The sequence below is a fragment of the Ochotona curzoniae genome, unplaced genomic scaffold (assembly GCF_017591425.1).
Source record: "Ochotona curzoniae isolate NIBS_2020 unplaced genomic scaffold, NIBS_Ocur_1.0 contig_4064, whole genome shotgun sequence".
NCBI classification, from domain to species: Eukaryota; Metazoa; Chordata; class Mammalia; order Lagomorpha; family Ochotonidae; genus Ochotona; species Ochotona curzoniae.
The window spans coordinates 8,470,425-8,483,588 of record NW_024466107.1 but is presented as its reverse complement, the minus strand read 5'-3'; the positions used below and the strand labels follow the sequence as shown (position 1 = coordinate 8,483,588).

General features: G+C 51.4%; 1 protein-coding gene and 1 non-coding gene across 3 annotated transcripts; both read right to left on the bottom strand.

The window, feature by feature from the left end:
* Positions 1-3,269: 3,269 nt before the first annotated feature.
* Positions 3,270-12,667, bottom strand: PAK1IP1 (PAK1 interacting protein 1). 2 transcript variants are annotated; one of them, XM_040984137.1, is made up of 10 exons: positions 12,345-12,667; positions 11,339-11,501; positions 8,003-8,123; positions 7,856-7,930; positions 7,392-7,444; positions 6,721-6,866; positions 6,539-6,636; positions 5,149-5,248; positions 4,388-4,511; positions 3,270-4,242 (listed from the first exon to the last, which is right to left on the bottom strand). In XM_040984137.1, the coding sequence occupies exons 1-10, from the start codon at positions 12,426-12,428 to the stop codon at positions 4,031-4,033; spliced, it is 1,176 nt and encodes a 391-aa protein (XP_040840071.1). In that variant the 5' UTR covers positions 12,429-12,667; the 3' UTR covers positions 3,270-4,030. The 2 variants fall into 2 exon arrangements, with proteins under 2 accessions (XP_040840071.1, XP_040840070.1); XM_040984136.1 differs by having other exon boundaries at positions 3,270-4,251; positions 12,345-12,665.
* LOC121159109 lies at positions 6,189-6,295 on the bottom strand. Its single transcript, XR_005884313.1, has one exon. It is a non-coding gene; the product is annotated as a U6 spliceosomal RNA (small nuclear RNA).
* Positions 12,668-13,164: the final 497 nt, after the last annotated feature.

The following is a 13,164-nucleotide window of genomic DNA, read 5'->3' as shown; positions in this document are numbered from 1 at the left end:
TAACAAAAGTATGCTACGGCGACGTGCCAACGGCCACGGCCAGCCTTTCCAGATGTTCTTCTAAGCGCTTTACCTCTACTGGCGAGTTCAAGCCGCACGCTCACCCTGCGAGGCAGGGAGGAATTCCCACCGTCACATCGATGGTGACGCTGAGGGGCGCAGTAGCATGTGGAGCAACATCTAATACCTCTAGTCTCGGATCAGAGACCAGGAAAGCCATCACCCAGCCAGCAGCTCCCAGTTCTCAGAGGAGGTGTTAAGACACGCACTCTCCAGACTCCAAATCCTCCCAAATTTTGAACCCAGTCTGAAGTGCTTACAGGGCAGAGCTCAGCAAAATTAATTCAATCGAAGCCGACTTCATCAGGTGATGCTGTGGTGCAGTGGGATAGGCTGTGGCCTGTGTCACCGCGGCCCCAGCTGGAGTGCAAGTTCCAATCCCTGCTGCTCTGCAGCCCATCCAGCTCCCTGCTAACGAGCCTGGGAATGCAACCCAAGATTGCCTCAGTATTTGGATGTTCAGAGCCCTCCCACTACTGGGAGACCTAGAAGGAGTCCCAGGCTCCTAGCTCTGGCCCAGGCCCAGCTAAAGCAAACATCTGGAAAATGAATCAGCATGTGGAAGCTCTGTCTCCCTCTCCCCCCTTTAACTAACTGCCTTTCTAATAAAGCAGCTAAATAAGTCAATCTGACTTTACCATAGAAATCAAGAGACCAGTTAACATAGCCTACTAGTCAGGATATAGAATTATCTGTGCCCTGTGGGAATCAACATTTTTAAAGATTTATTTATTTTTGTTACAAAGTCAGCCATACAAAGAGGAGAGACAAAGAGGAAGATTTTCTGTCCAATGATTCACCCTCAAGTGACTGCAACGGCTGGAGCTGCGCCAATCCAAAGCCAGGAGCCAGGAGTTTCACCGGGTCTCCCACACTCTAGGGCTTTGGGTCGTCCTCGACTGCTTTCCCAGGTCACAAGCAGAGAGCTGGAAGTGGGGCTGCTGGAATTAGAACTGGCACCCAAATAAAATGCCAGTGTGTTCAAGGCGAGGACTTCAACCAGAAGGCTATCGTACTGGGCCCAGAAATCAGTAATTTAACAACAAAGGCTCATGCACACAACAGAGAAAGGTCAGCCTCCAGCCAACAGTATTGGGTAAGCTGGTGATTGACACACACAAGAATCAAATTGGACCTCTACCTCGCCCTACACCAACTGAAAATGGATTACATGGATTAAAGACAGAATAGGGCCTGGCGGTGTGACCTAGCAGATAAAGTCCTCGTCTTGAATGCGCCAGGATCCTATATGGGCGCTGGTTCTAATCCCAGCAGCTCCACTTCCCATCCAGCTCCCTGCTTGTGGCCTGGGAAAGCAGTCGAGGAGGGCCCAAAGCCTTGGAACCCTGCACCCGCATGGCAGACCTGGAAGAGTTCCTGGTTCCTGGCTTCAGATTGGCGCAGCACCGGTCGTTGTGGCTCACTTGGGGAGTGAATCATTGGATGGAAGATCTGTCTCTCTTCCTCCTCTCTGTGTATGACTTTGTAATAAAAATAAATAAATCTTAAAAAAAAAAGACTTAGAATAAATAAGCCAACTAGAAAAACTGGGTACAGGACTGCAGCGCTATTTCCAAGCATGCAGGGCCGATCAGTGCTGGCTCCTGACCCCAGGATGTGGGGGCGGTGGCAACATCCAAATGGGTAAGATCCTGCCGCTGCAGCAGAAGACGGGGACTCTGCTTGTAGATCCAGCTTGACCCCTGGCGCAGAGCCTATGCAGGCGTTGGGGAGTGAACCAGCACACGCTCTCTCTGCTTCTCAGGTTAGGCACAGCCAGTTAAGCAGCCGCTTGGAATGGCTACAGCCACACTGGGGAGGCCCAGCAAAGGGCAGGCGTGAAAGAAACCTCCCGGCTCCTGTTTATAGGAGACATCACTTACCGTGCGGGGTTTCTTACTCTGTAGATAAACTCCTACACTGTAAACTGGAGAAGAAATAAGCAAAGTTGAAACACAGAAAAGACAAAACAGATCAGCAAAATGAAGCTGTTTTAAATAAATAAATTTGATACACCTAACTAATGAAAGGGGAAGGGGAGAGAAGACTCAAATTAACAGCTAGGCATGAAAAAAAAAAAAGAGATACACTGAGATGAAAAGAATCATCCAGAAGTATTACAAACAGCTACATGCCAATAAATTGGAAAATCCAGAAGACAAACTCAATAAAATTCCTAGCATGAGGGGTGGGTATTTGGCGCACCAGTTGTGATGCCCCTGGGATGCCCACAGCTCGTGATGGCACACCAAGCTTCAAACTTCATCTCTGCCGCCGACTCCAGCTTCCTGCTCCTGAACACCCAGGGCGGCAGCAGGCGAGGGCACCCGGGGACCTGCTCCTATATACCCAAGGCGGCAGCAGGCGAGGGCTCGGGCACCCGGGCACCTGCTCCTATATACCCAGGGCGGCAGCAGGTGAGGGCACCCGGGGCCTGCTCCTGTACACCCGGGGCGGCAGCAGGCGACAGCTCGGGCACCTGGGGACCTGTTCCTGTACACCCGGGGCGGCAGCAGGCAAGGGCTCGGGCACCCGGGGACCTCCTCCTGTACACCCGGGGCGGCAGCAGGCGAGGGCTCGGGCACCCAGGGACCTGCTCCTGTACACCCAGGGCGGCAGCAGGCGACAGCTCGGGCACCCGGGGACCTGCTCCTGTACACCCGGGGCGGCAGTAGGCCAGGGCTCGGGCACCCGGGGACCTGCTCCTGTACACCCGGGGCGGCAGCAGGCGAGGGCTTGGGCACCCAGGGACCTGCTTCTGTACACCCGGAGCTGCAGCAGGCGAGAGCTTGGGCACTCGGGGACCTGCTCCTGTACACCCAGGGCGGCAGCAGGCGAGGGCTCGGGCACCCGGGGACCTGCTGCCCTCGGGGAAGCCTAGATTGAGTACCTGGCTCCCAGGTGTGCGCTGTGCCAGCCTGACTGGTGGAGGCGTGTGCACAATCTATCAGCAGATAGGAGGCAAATCTGTGTGTCTCTTTGTCTCTCCTCCAAATAAATGAAACAGAAAAACATTTTAACTTAATTTATTTGAAAGGCACAGTGACAGAGAACGAGACCATCCATCTGCTGGGGCTGTCCCCTCTGTAAGTTATCTTGCCCTTTACTGCTGGGAAGAAGTCATAGTTTAAACAAGTTTGGCACTCTTAGAATATTCTTAGTCCTCAACTCAAGCACATGTCTGCTTCATAAACACATAGTTTGTTTAAAATACTTAACATTTTTACAAAGTTTTACTTACTTCTTCATTTGAAAAGCAGATAGAGGAGGGTATCCCCCATCTGCTGACTGACTTCCCAAATAGTCCCAACAACCAAATCAGAGGAAGGGAGCCTGGAATTCCATCCGGGTCTCCCACAGGGGTGGCAGGGACCCAAGTGCCCGAGACAGCTGCCACTTTGTCAGGTGCACTGGATCTGATACGGGACGCTGGCACTGCAAGCGGCAGCTCAGTGTGCTGGACCAGAACACTGACACGGGCAGTGTTTGAGTTTGCTGTAATATACTTGCTGGAATGACAATGTTTTTTATAACTTTTGTTACCGAAAATACAAAATTTGCACTAAAATTATTAGAACCATCTGAAGAAGCCAGCGCAGGGCACCTTTTTTCATAGTTTCCTCATCTAGAAGAAAAATAACACTGTATCCACTATTGGTAAATAATGTTTAACATTTTTTTTAATTATTAAACTATAATATTTTGACAAAAAAGTCTTTACCTTCATACATATAAAGTATGTATAGTTTACTTTGTATGTTACATATTAACACACACAACCATGATACATAATAAAGTGTTGTCTGCCTAGAATAATTTTTTACCATTGTTAGAAAAAATACCAAGGTACAATTTCTCCATAGGAAATTCCTTGCTTTCAGTAGGAAAAAAACAAACAGAAGCCACCTTAAATATCTAAAAAGAATGATTCGCCTAAAAACCAGTTCTCTTAAGAAGGGAAGCCTGGGACTCACGCCATCAGGTCTGTTTTCTGCTTTTTCCTCTTCCTCCTCCCCAGCGTTCCCACCGCTTTCCTCTTGCTTGCCACCAGGCTGACTCTGTCTCCCGCTGTTGGCTTCTCGTGGCGCCCTGCTGAACCACGTGTCTTTGTTGTAGGTTTTGCCTGCACTGCTTCTTCCTGCACTGCCGTGGCAGGTTCCTTCTTGATGATCTTGGACTGTTCTTTATTTACTAAAACATAAAGAGCATATTTAAGGAATCAGCTCATTCCCCTGGGATGAAATAAACATAGGATGAAAGTCGAGTGTTGAGACCAGCTCCACTTCAATAATTCCAAAGGTACAAATCGTGCAACAGCTTGTCTTACCAGGAGCGGGCTCTGCCCCTGCAGGAAGGCTTTCCTGGGGGGCCGCTGCTGGGTCCAGCCACACCCCAAGGCACGTCAGCCTGGCCCCGGTGTTCACCTCACAGAGCAAAGATGGCGGTGCTTTCTGCAACACAAGAAACCCGTCAGCACAAAGTTAGCTAATTTTAAACTCACTGTATTTGCTAGCGTATAAAATACTTTCAAGTAACTTATTCTCTTAACTCAGGACCAAGATTTGGCCCTTGGCTGCTCGCAGAACTGACCTTGAAGTACTCAGCAAGGAGCAATTCCAAGGCAAATGGCCATGTCTCATTTATGTCCACAGTTCAGCAAGGAAGCTTACACAGACTCAACACTCAGCAAGCCACGTTCACACGAGAGAATGAAGAACAGTACACCAAAACCACAGAAGGGAATTTAATGTATTAATTATCTGCTTCAAAACTATTTGTTAATTGCATAATCAATAAGGAGGCCCAAAACTTCTCTTAGTCATGGCAGTATTTTTACCCAAGGCTTTACAGAGCATCCCAATATCTGAAAAAAATAAGTAGAGCGCAGAGGGAGCTGGAAGATTCTACCAGCACCGACCCATCGAGGCTAGCCGTGAGGAAGACTCATGGGAGCCTCCCGCAAGCACTAACAACCCTGCTGGCAGAGCTCCTCACGGCTGGCTGAGCGCCCCACACAAGCCCCCGCTCATTTCAGTGACACCGTGACAACTGTCCTGCACGGGGTGTGCGCGTGCGATGGACACGGACCTTCTCCTGCTGCAGCCTCCACATCTTGATGAAGCCATCACTTGACGCAGTCACAATGACATGGTGCTCTGGAGTCTGAAAACTGAACATGTCTTTGACCCTAGGACAGAAACAGCAGCACTGTAAAAGACAACTTCCTGTCAGATGGTGCGACACTGAGCAGCACGTACACGGCCTCTTGCTTCCTCAATGCTCCAGGCGCCTGTCCTAAGTGACCAGCACCTCCACCGTACGTTCACACGAGTCGCACAGCTTCACGCCGAAGGCAGCGTGGACATCCTTTATCGGCCCCAGTGGCCTAATGGCTAAGAAGGCAGCGTGGACCTTCAACCGTCGTAAGGAACAGTGGCAAAGATGACGATAGCTAACTGCGCTCAGGGCGTCACAGAGGAAACACAGACACAGGAAACAAAGTCCCCCACTTGGGTAAGGAAAGAAGACAGCCACAGCGACGTCCAAGGCCGCTCCCGTGCGCCCGTCTCCCTCCTCGCCCTGCCAAGGCCACCACCATGCTGCCATCATTTCCTTCTGCATTATGAAGGGGACTAACTGGTCTACCTCCACTTTGTTTCCCTTAAAATTCTTGACAACATGAACCAATTATATCGGTTTTATATTACAGATATGTATATATACATATATAAATTTTATTTCTCTTCTACAAAGCTGGGATTTGCTTTAAAATAAAAAGAGAGGCAGAAGTGGCTGGGCACACAGATGAGGTCGGCCTTCACCGAGGCTCGGTCATGTAGTGAGGGGGAGCTGCTTTATGCTCTTCCGTGAGAGTCAGACACTCTGCACCAGGCAGGTGGCCGGGATCGGCCCTCCACCTGCCTGTGCCAGGCACTCTCTCTGCTCACTGTTCGCCCTCAGTCACACGGGCCTGGAGCCTGTCCCTCACGCACTCCGAGCTCTCGCCCCCTCAGGGCCCGTGCTCTGCTGCCTTCCAGAACCAGCTTCTTTTTTGTCTTTTTTTTTTTTTTTTTTGATGCTGTCTACATAATTAAAAATGATGCATGCCCTTGAGGACCACCGATTAAAACAATATGGGATGCTCCATGAATCTGTGTGACATCCTTGTGCAGGGACTATGCTAATGTTTTCTGTATCGTTCCAACTTTAGTGTGTGGGCTGCCAAAGCGAGCACCATTTTATTTTTAAGATTTACTTTATTTTTATTGCAAAGTCAGATATACACAGAGAGGAGGAGAAACAGAGGAAGATGTTCCGCACCCTTTTCGTCTCTGAAGGCCTCACTCTCCCCTTCCTCAGAATCCTACCTCAATGAATTCACTTTATCATTCTTGAATCATACTATTTAGCTCCTAATTAAAACTACATTATATGTTTACCCAGACTACACACACACACAGAGTAAAAGTGAAAATACCTGTTTTCATGAGCTTTAAATTGACAGAGGCATGTTAGAGAATCGCAGTCGAAAAACCGGACAGCCTCTTCGTCTCCAGCCACGGCGAGGACAGATTCCTAGGGGACAGAGAAAGAAGGGCAGCACCCAGAAATCAGCAGCTCTCAGCAGCCCACGTGCGCAGCGCGCCTCCAATCACGTACTGAGAGAAACCGAACAGAAGCAACTCTCTTCTCGTTCGTGATGGTCCCGCTGACGGACGCCGTGTCCAGCCGGTACACGTCTATTTTATTCAGCGTGACAACTATGTATTTCTCTCCCTTGGGTGACCATTCCACTATGTGAGCATCTGCAAGTTAAAAAACAGTTCAAAACAGTTCAAATAAGGCTAGCGATAGTCCAAATAGTTGAAAGTTAACACAAGCAAAATAGTTATTAAACAAAATGATCCAAGTAACAAAATCTCCCACCCATTATCCTACTTGGTCTTCCCGGTAAACTCATGAGCCACTTCTTGCGAATTAAGTTTTAGAAAAGAAGCTGGACTCAAAGTAACATCAAAAGCCACGTGTAATTGGTACGTGGCAGTCATGACAAGAATCCAGACACAGAATGGGAAAAGCCACTTAAACCTCCCCTCGTGCAGTCGCCATCGCCAAGGGAACCATATGCGCATGCGCACATGCTCAAGAGACATGAGCATGCGCGAGGGGGGGACTGCAGAGTTCACGCAAAGTGGAAATTACAGAGAAGCTTCATTTGGGTGACCCCCAAAAACGTCAGCATCCAGGCATATAACACATCTATTTTTCATGAACTTACACCCATATTCCATTCAGTTATCAGAAAACACATTTCAAACCACCATACTCACTTTGTTTTATATTTTTTATGAATGCTGATCGTCCCTCCACAAGATTCCATGTTCTACAAAACAGAAAGCTCACTTATAATATGATCTCCAGTGAACACGTATTAAAAAATGAGCATAATGAAGATTTACTCAAATGGCAATTTTACTGAATAGTGACTATTTAAAGGCTCTGCCATTTTCCTCACAGTAAGCCTGAAAAGCTTTATGACCAGGGCTGACACAAGAGCTCAACTGGCTAACCTCTGCACCAGCATCCCACATGGGCACCGGCTCACGTCCTGGCTGCTCCCTCCCCTTCGCTGCACACCTTACAGAGTCCAAGTTTAGAGTTATATTTTTCTTACATTGAAGAAAAGACTCACTGGTGTTCAACCGTCCCTCTGTACCACTATGACAGTAAGAGACTCCCTGGGGTAAAAGACCACCAACTCAGTAAAGTCACTCTTCAGGCACGAGCAACTCACCTTAGAGTCTTGTCGGTACCCACAGACAGGGCCAACTTGCCAGAGGGGTGAACAGAGAGGAAGGTCACGTGTCCCCTAAAATGAAGCCAACAGTCAGCCCCCGTCCGAGTGGCACAGGGACAAGGCCACGGGCACGAGCCCACTCACTTGTGAGCCTTAATCGACTTGAGGCACTCCCATTTCTTCGCATCCCACACACAGATGAGTCCGTCCTCCGCTCCACTGATTAGGTGCCTGTTGCCATGGAATTTCAGGCAAGTAATTGTTCCTGACAAAAAAGAAATGAACATCATATCCACTTGAAATGCACACTTCATTTCTGCTCTGAAAGCTATGCGACAGTAAGGAGAGCATCCAATGTCTTAGTATTACTGAAACTTATTTTAAAGTCTAGACAGAAGAAAATAATTTTTCACATAAGAACACACGATTCCAAGTCCATGCAAAGCACGTCAGCTGAGGGGGTCTCTCCCTCTCTCCTTTCAAGAGGCGCCCTGTCTCCCAGTTCCCTCCCCACTGCCAGGAGGCACTTGTCCCTTCCGGCCTCTTTTCCTATTAGCTTATTCACTTCGCAAATCAAATGTCTCTATCTGCAAACACAACACAACACAACAGCTGAGTTTCTCCAGCTGTAGAAATAGATTTGAACTAATTAATTCAGGTCCCGATAACACATTTAGAAAAGGCTGTCTAAACCAGTGTGGCCAGACGGCGGCCGCAGCCTGCCACCTTGGATGCAGCGAGTGGGAACCTCACCAGCCACACCCTTTCACTGCTGTGCCTGCAGCCTGGCATCCAACTACTCCTCTGGGAATATCACCACAAATCCCTGACCCTGCACTGCAGCTGTGTCCTCAGGAAGCCCCTTCCCAGCTAACACACCTTTCTTCATCTTCTCATTCTCACAAAACACTCACTCTCCTCGGCCAAAACCGAAACTGGCTCTCACATTCCCCAAAGAGCTCAAATCAGAGAGCTGACGCCGGTTTGATGGTCAAGCAGCCCAGCCGCCGTCCAGTCCCCAGAGCAGGCCACACCATTCCCGTTCACTGTCCTCGGACCCAGCCAGGCGCCAGCCCCTCGGCACCTCGTGGCCTGTGAAGGCAGTTTGCTGGGAGAGATGCAGAGACTCAGGTACAGAACGTCCAATGGCTGCTTCTGCAGAGCAGCAGAGCTGGGACTCTACCCCAGTCCCAGAGGGGTCCCACGGGGTCTGCCGCCTGGCCCGGGCTGAGCAGAGTCTGGACTCCAAGCACGCCTCCTGGTCAGCCCCTCATGCTGAAAGGTCTTCGCTGTGCAGTATAACGCGGCAAACCATGAGTGCAGGAGTAACACATGGGCTGCCGGACCACCTTCCTCGCCAGGAGGAACGGCAATGTTAACCCTGGTCTGTGTTCACCTCTTTCTATAAAATCCCACTTCTTCCTTTGGAAATGTCTCCTCATCTCTGCTTCCTAGCAAAGAACTCCTCTACCTGCAACTGTGAAACAGGCCCCTACTTGCTGCATTTCCCACAGAGAATCCCCTCTAAGTCCGCCTTTTCTTGTTAAACACAGGTATTTCCTCCAAGCCTAAGACAGACAGAAGTTTTTCTTGAATGACCCGCTATTGGGAGACAGCGAGGAGAGCAAACTGTTTAAATCCCTTAGCCCGACACAATAGCCTAGCAGCCAAAGTCCTTGCCTTGCATGCGCCGGTATGCCATATGGGCGCAGGTTCTAATCCCAGCAGCCCCACTTCCCATCCAGCTCCCTGCCTGTGGCCTGGGGAAGCAGTCGAGGATGGTCCAAAGCCTTGGGACCCTGCACCAATGTGGGAGACCTGAAAGAGGCTCCGGGCACCTGTCTTCAGATCAACTCAGCTTCAGCCGTTGCGGCCACTTGGGGAGTGAATCATTGGACAAAACATCTTTGTCTCTGTGTCTCCTGCTCTCTGTATATCTGACTTTGCAGTTAAAATAAAGTAATCTTAAAAAAAATCCTCTGGAAAAGCATGACTCTTGGGAACATTCAACACTCTAAATGTCCTGCTAGAAACGGACGGCTGATGTGGATCTAAGCTTAGGGTACCGAAAAGGACACTGCTCCTGTCTTTATAGCAAACACATCTCCATGGCTGACTCCCCCAAGCCAAGTACATTCTACTTGATCCTAGTATTTCGAGTTCTTCCTTTCCTTTTCCTTCTCAAAGAAATATCCAACTCTTTTGCTCTGTGCCCTGGGGGAAATGCGAGCAAAGCCATACAAAACATTCACTCCTGAGGCAAGCTGCTTACCGCACCCACCATTCCTGCCAACAGCCGTGCCAACTCCACCATCAGCCAGGAAACCCAACCCAGGGTGGGGAGTTAGCACCCCGATCTCCACCCAGGCCTCCTCCACTTACAGCTGGGCCCCACTACCAGCTAACACTGCTCCTCATCCAGCTCTCACTCCACTTGTGCATTCCACTGTTTACCAACCCACAGCTGCCCAGGCCTTCCGTGCCTCCCTGCCTTCATTCCACCTGCTTTTTCTTTAAAAATGGCAACCTGTTTTCTCCAGCTTGCCCCTTAAACCACTCATTCACCTTCCTCTTCAGTTCCCTTTAAGTCAATCCTATTACACACACTAACCAACCTATATCAATCTCTCTCCCTACAGAAAGCCTGTGGCTCACTGCTGAACAGACTCAGAAACTCTTCAAACTAACCCTACTTAATTTCCAGCTTCCCACTGTAACTGGGCAGTCCTTGTGCTGGCTGTCCCTCGGCCCAGCACCTCTCTCACAGCCAAACCCGCCCCTGCCCACCCCTCCCAGCCCCTCTCTCACAGCTAAGCCTGCCCCTGCCCACCCCTCCCAGCCCCTCTCTCACAGCCAAGCCCACCCCTGCCCACCCCTCCCAGCCCCTCTCTCACAGCCAAGCCCACCCCTGCCCACCCCTCCCAGCACCTGCTCTCAAGGACACCGGGCATTTGCCCCACCCACTTCTGTAGCCCCTCCCAATGCCAGGTCAGCCTTCCCCTAATGCCTGCAGTTCCCTGTGGACACCAGACTTTAGACCTAGCTTCAAGCTCCAGTTGCGTTATTTTGTGACTCTGGCTAAGACATACAGAGCATTTGAACCTGGCGTTCTCTTCTATAAACTGAAGCTGTACCTGCCCCTTGCAGGCTGGGAACGTCTCCTTCAAGGAAAGTGGGCAATGAGGATGCCGCTCCGGAGTCTCCTGCCGCCCTGCCAGTTCTATACGGCCACCAGCCACCAGGCTCTTCAGATAAACAGGCATCTTCTGACAGGAGGCCTCACTAGGGACTGCCTGTCCTCGCTGAATTTACTACTTCCTCTCAGCTCCAACTACAAGCACCCTGAGGGCGAGGAACCACTTTCTTTTTTTTCCTCCCATTTTTACATCTCCTAGCATAGGATCGGTGACACAACAGACTCACCGAATCCCTAACCTGAAGTCACACGGTAAGGGACGGTCAGCAAAGCAGCGTTCTCACCGTTGTGGTGCACCAGGGCCCCGTGCTCAATCTTCTTCTTCATGTCGTAAATGTGGATTGTTTCATCTTTGCTCCCGGTGACCACGAAGCGACTGTTGACTGCCACAGCCGACAGGGAGGCGGTGTGGGCGTGGTGGGTGAAGTGAGCCGCCGCGGTCCATTTCTGCCAGAGAGGAGCATCACACTGTGAACATGCCAGGCCACCCTGCCAAGGCTTCCCTCCCACGGAGATCACCAACGGATCCTGCACATGGAGAACCCCTCCACAGCCCGCGGAGGTCATCAACGGATCCTATACATGAAGGAGAGCCTCCACACCAACACGTGCATTAGACCCAAGGGCAGGGACGGACAAGCACAGAGGGGACAGTGCCGCCCAGCGGTCTCCCTCCTGCAGAGCAGTGCCTGGGCTCCATCCCCACCTGAGCTTCCAACCCCGGCTTTGTGCCTGAGCACAGCCAGCAGGCAGCAGGCGACGGGGTAGGTAGCTGGGCTTCTACCAGCTAAGCAGTGGGATATCGGATTCCAATTCTAAGCTCTGGCTTTAGTTTGGCCCAGTCCTGGCTAACGTGGGCATTTAAGACAATGAACCAGTGGCCAGATCTCTGTGCCTGCCTTTCACATAAACAACAACAACAACAACAAAATCTTACAATAAGCACACCTCAGGACTGAACGAAGAACGGAAAGAAAAAAGCAAACTCAGCTGCATCATTTAACAACCAGGGCAGACACAAAGTAATGAGCAGCAGCCAAGTCACTCTGTTGCCATTTTCTGGTTTCATCCAGCCTGACACCAGACAGAAAAGAAATTCCACAATGTTCCGCCTTTGTCTGGAGCACAGTAAGTCCCCAGGAAACCCTGAATAAACTCCTGGGGGTCCCTGGAAACCTGACTCTTCGTGCCCTGTGGACACTTCGTCTCCAAAGTATATCACACGCAGCTGGCATCTCCCGAACAAGCACCGACCCTTCCTGACCGGCCCTCTCCCGCCGGGAACCTCACCTCGCGGCCGCCGCTCGCCTCCCTCTCCGGGCTTACGGTGAACCCGAAGAGCACCTGCTCGTAGCAGCCCGCCACCAGCTCCATGCAAGCGCGCTCCGTGGACCCTGCACAGGGAGGAGAGCCCGCGCTGCCAAGGCTGGCCTCTACAGAGGTCAGCAACGGACCGTGCACAGGCAGAGGACTGCCAAGGCTTCCCTCCCACAGAGGTCAGCAATGGATCCTGCACAGGGACGACAAGTTCCCACTGCCAAGGCTTCCCTCCCAGACTTCTCCGCCGACCCGCACGCCGGGAGGAGAGGGGGCCTTCCTGTCTGCGCGCTCACATTATACGTCATGACCTCAGGCCTGCCTAAAGGCGCCTGTGTCCGTGGAAACGGTGTCAGCGTTCCGAGGTCGCGCGAGCGCCCCGAACGGAGAATTAGGAATGATATGCCACATGAGGTGGTTTCCATCGCAAACAAAAACAAAAACCACGGGGAGAAAAACAGGCATATTCTAGGAAGCTCCAGCAAGCGGAAAAACTCTTGCCCCGACTTCCGTGACGTCACGAAGGGGCGGGGGCCGAGCCGCCTCCTGGGCGGGGCGGGGACGGCGGCCGGGGCTCCCGGGTGGCGGGTCTGTGATGTGGGCCTGAAGGGGAGGTCGAGCCCGGCTCTGGCAGGGCTGACGGCAGGGCTGATGGCAGGGCTGATGGCAGGGCTGACGGCAGAGCTGATGGCAGGGCGGGCTGGTGTTCGCGGTGAGCCGAGCAGGCCCGGGCCGCCTCAGCCGTGGCTGCTCACCGCTCCTTCCAGGCTTGGCCCGGGCGTTCCAGCTCAGG

Excerpts from the sequence above, each read along its gene's own strand:
- PAK1IP1 (XM_040984136.1), bottom strand. The coding sequence starts at position 12,428 with ATGGAGCTGGTGGCGGGCTGCTACGAGCAGGTGCTCTTCGGGTTCACC. Across the intron at positions 8,124-11,338 it reads GGCCCTGGTGCACCACAACG|GAACAATTACTTGCCTGAAA; the intron begins GTGAGAACGCTG and ends CTTTTTTGTCAG. Across the intron at positions 5,249-6,538 it reads TTTAAAGCTCATGAAAACAG|GGTCAAAGACATGTTCAGTT; the intron begins GTATTTTCACTT and ends TTTCTGTCCTAG.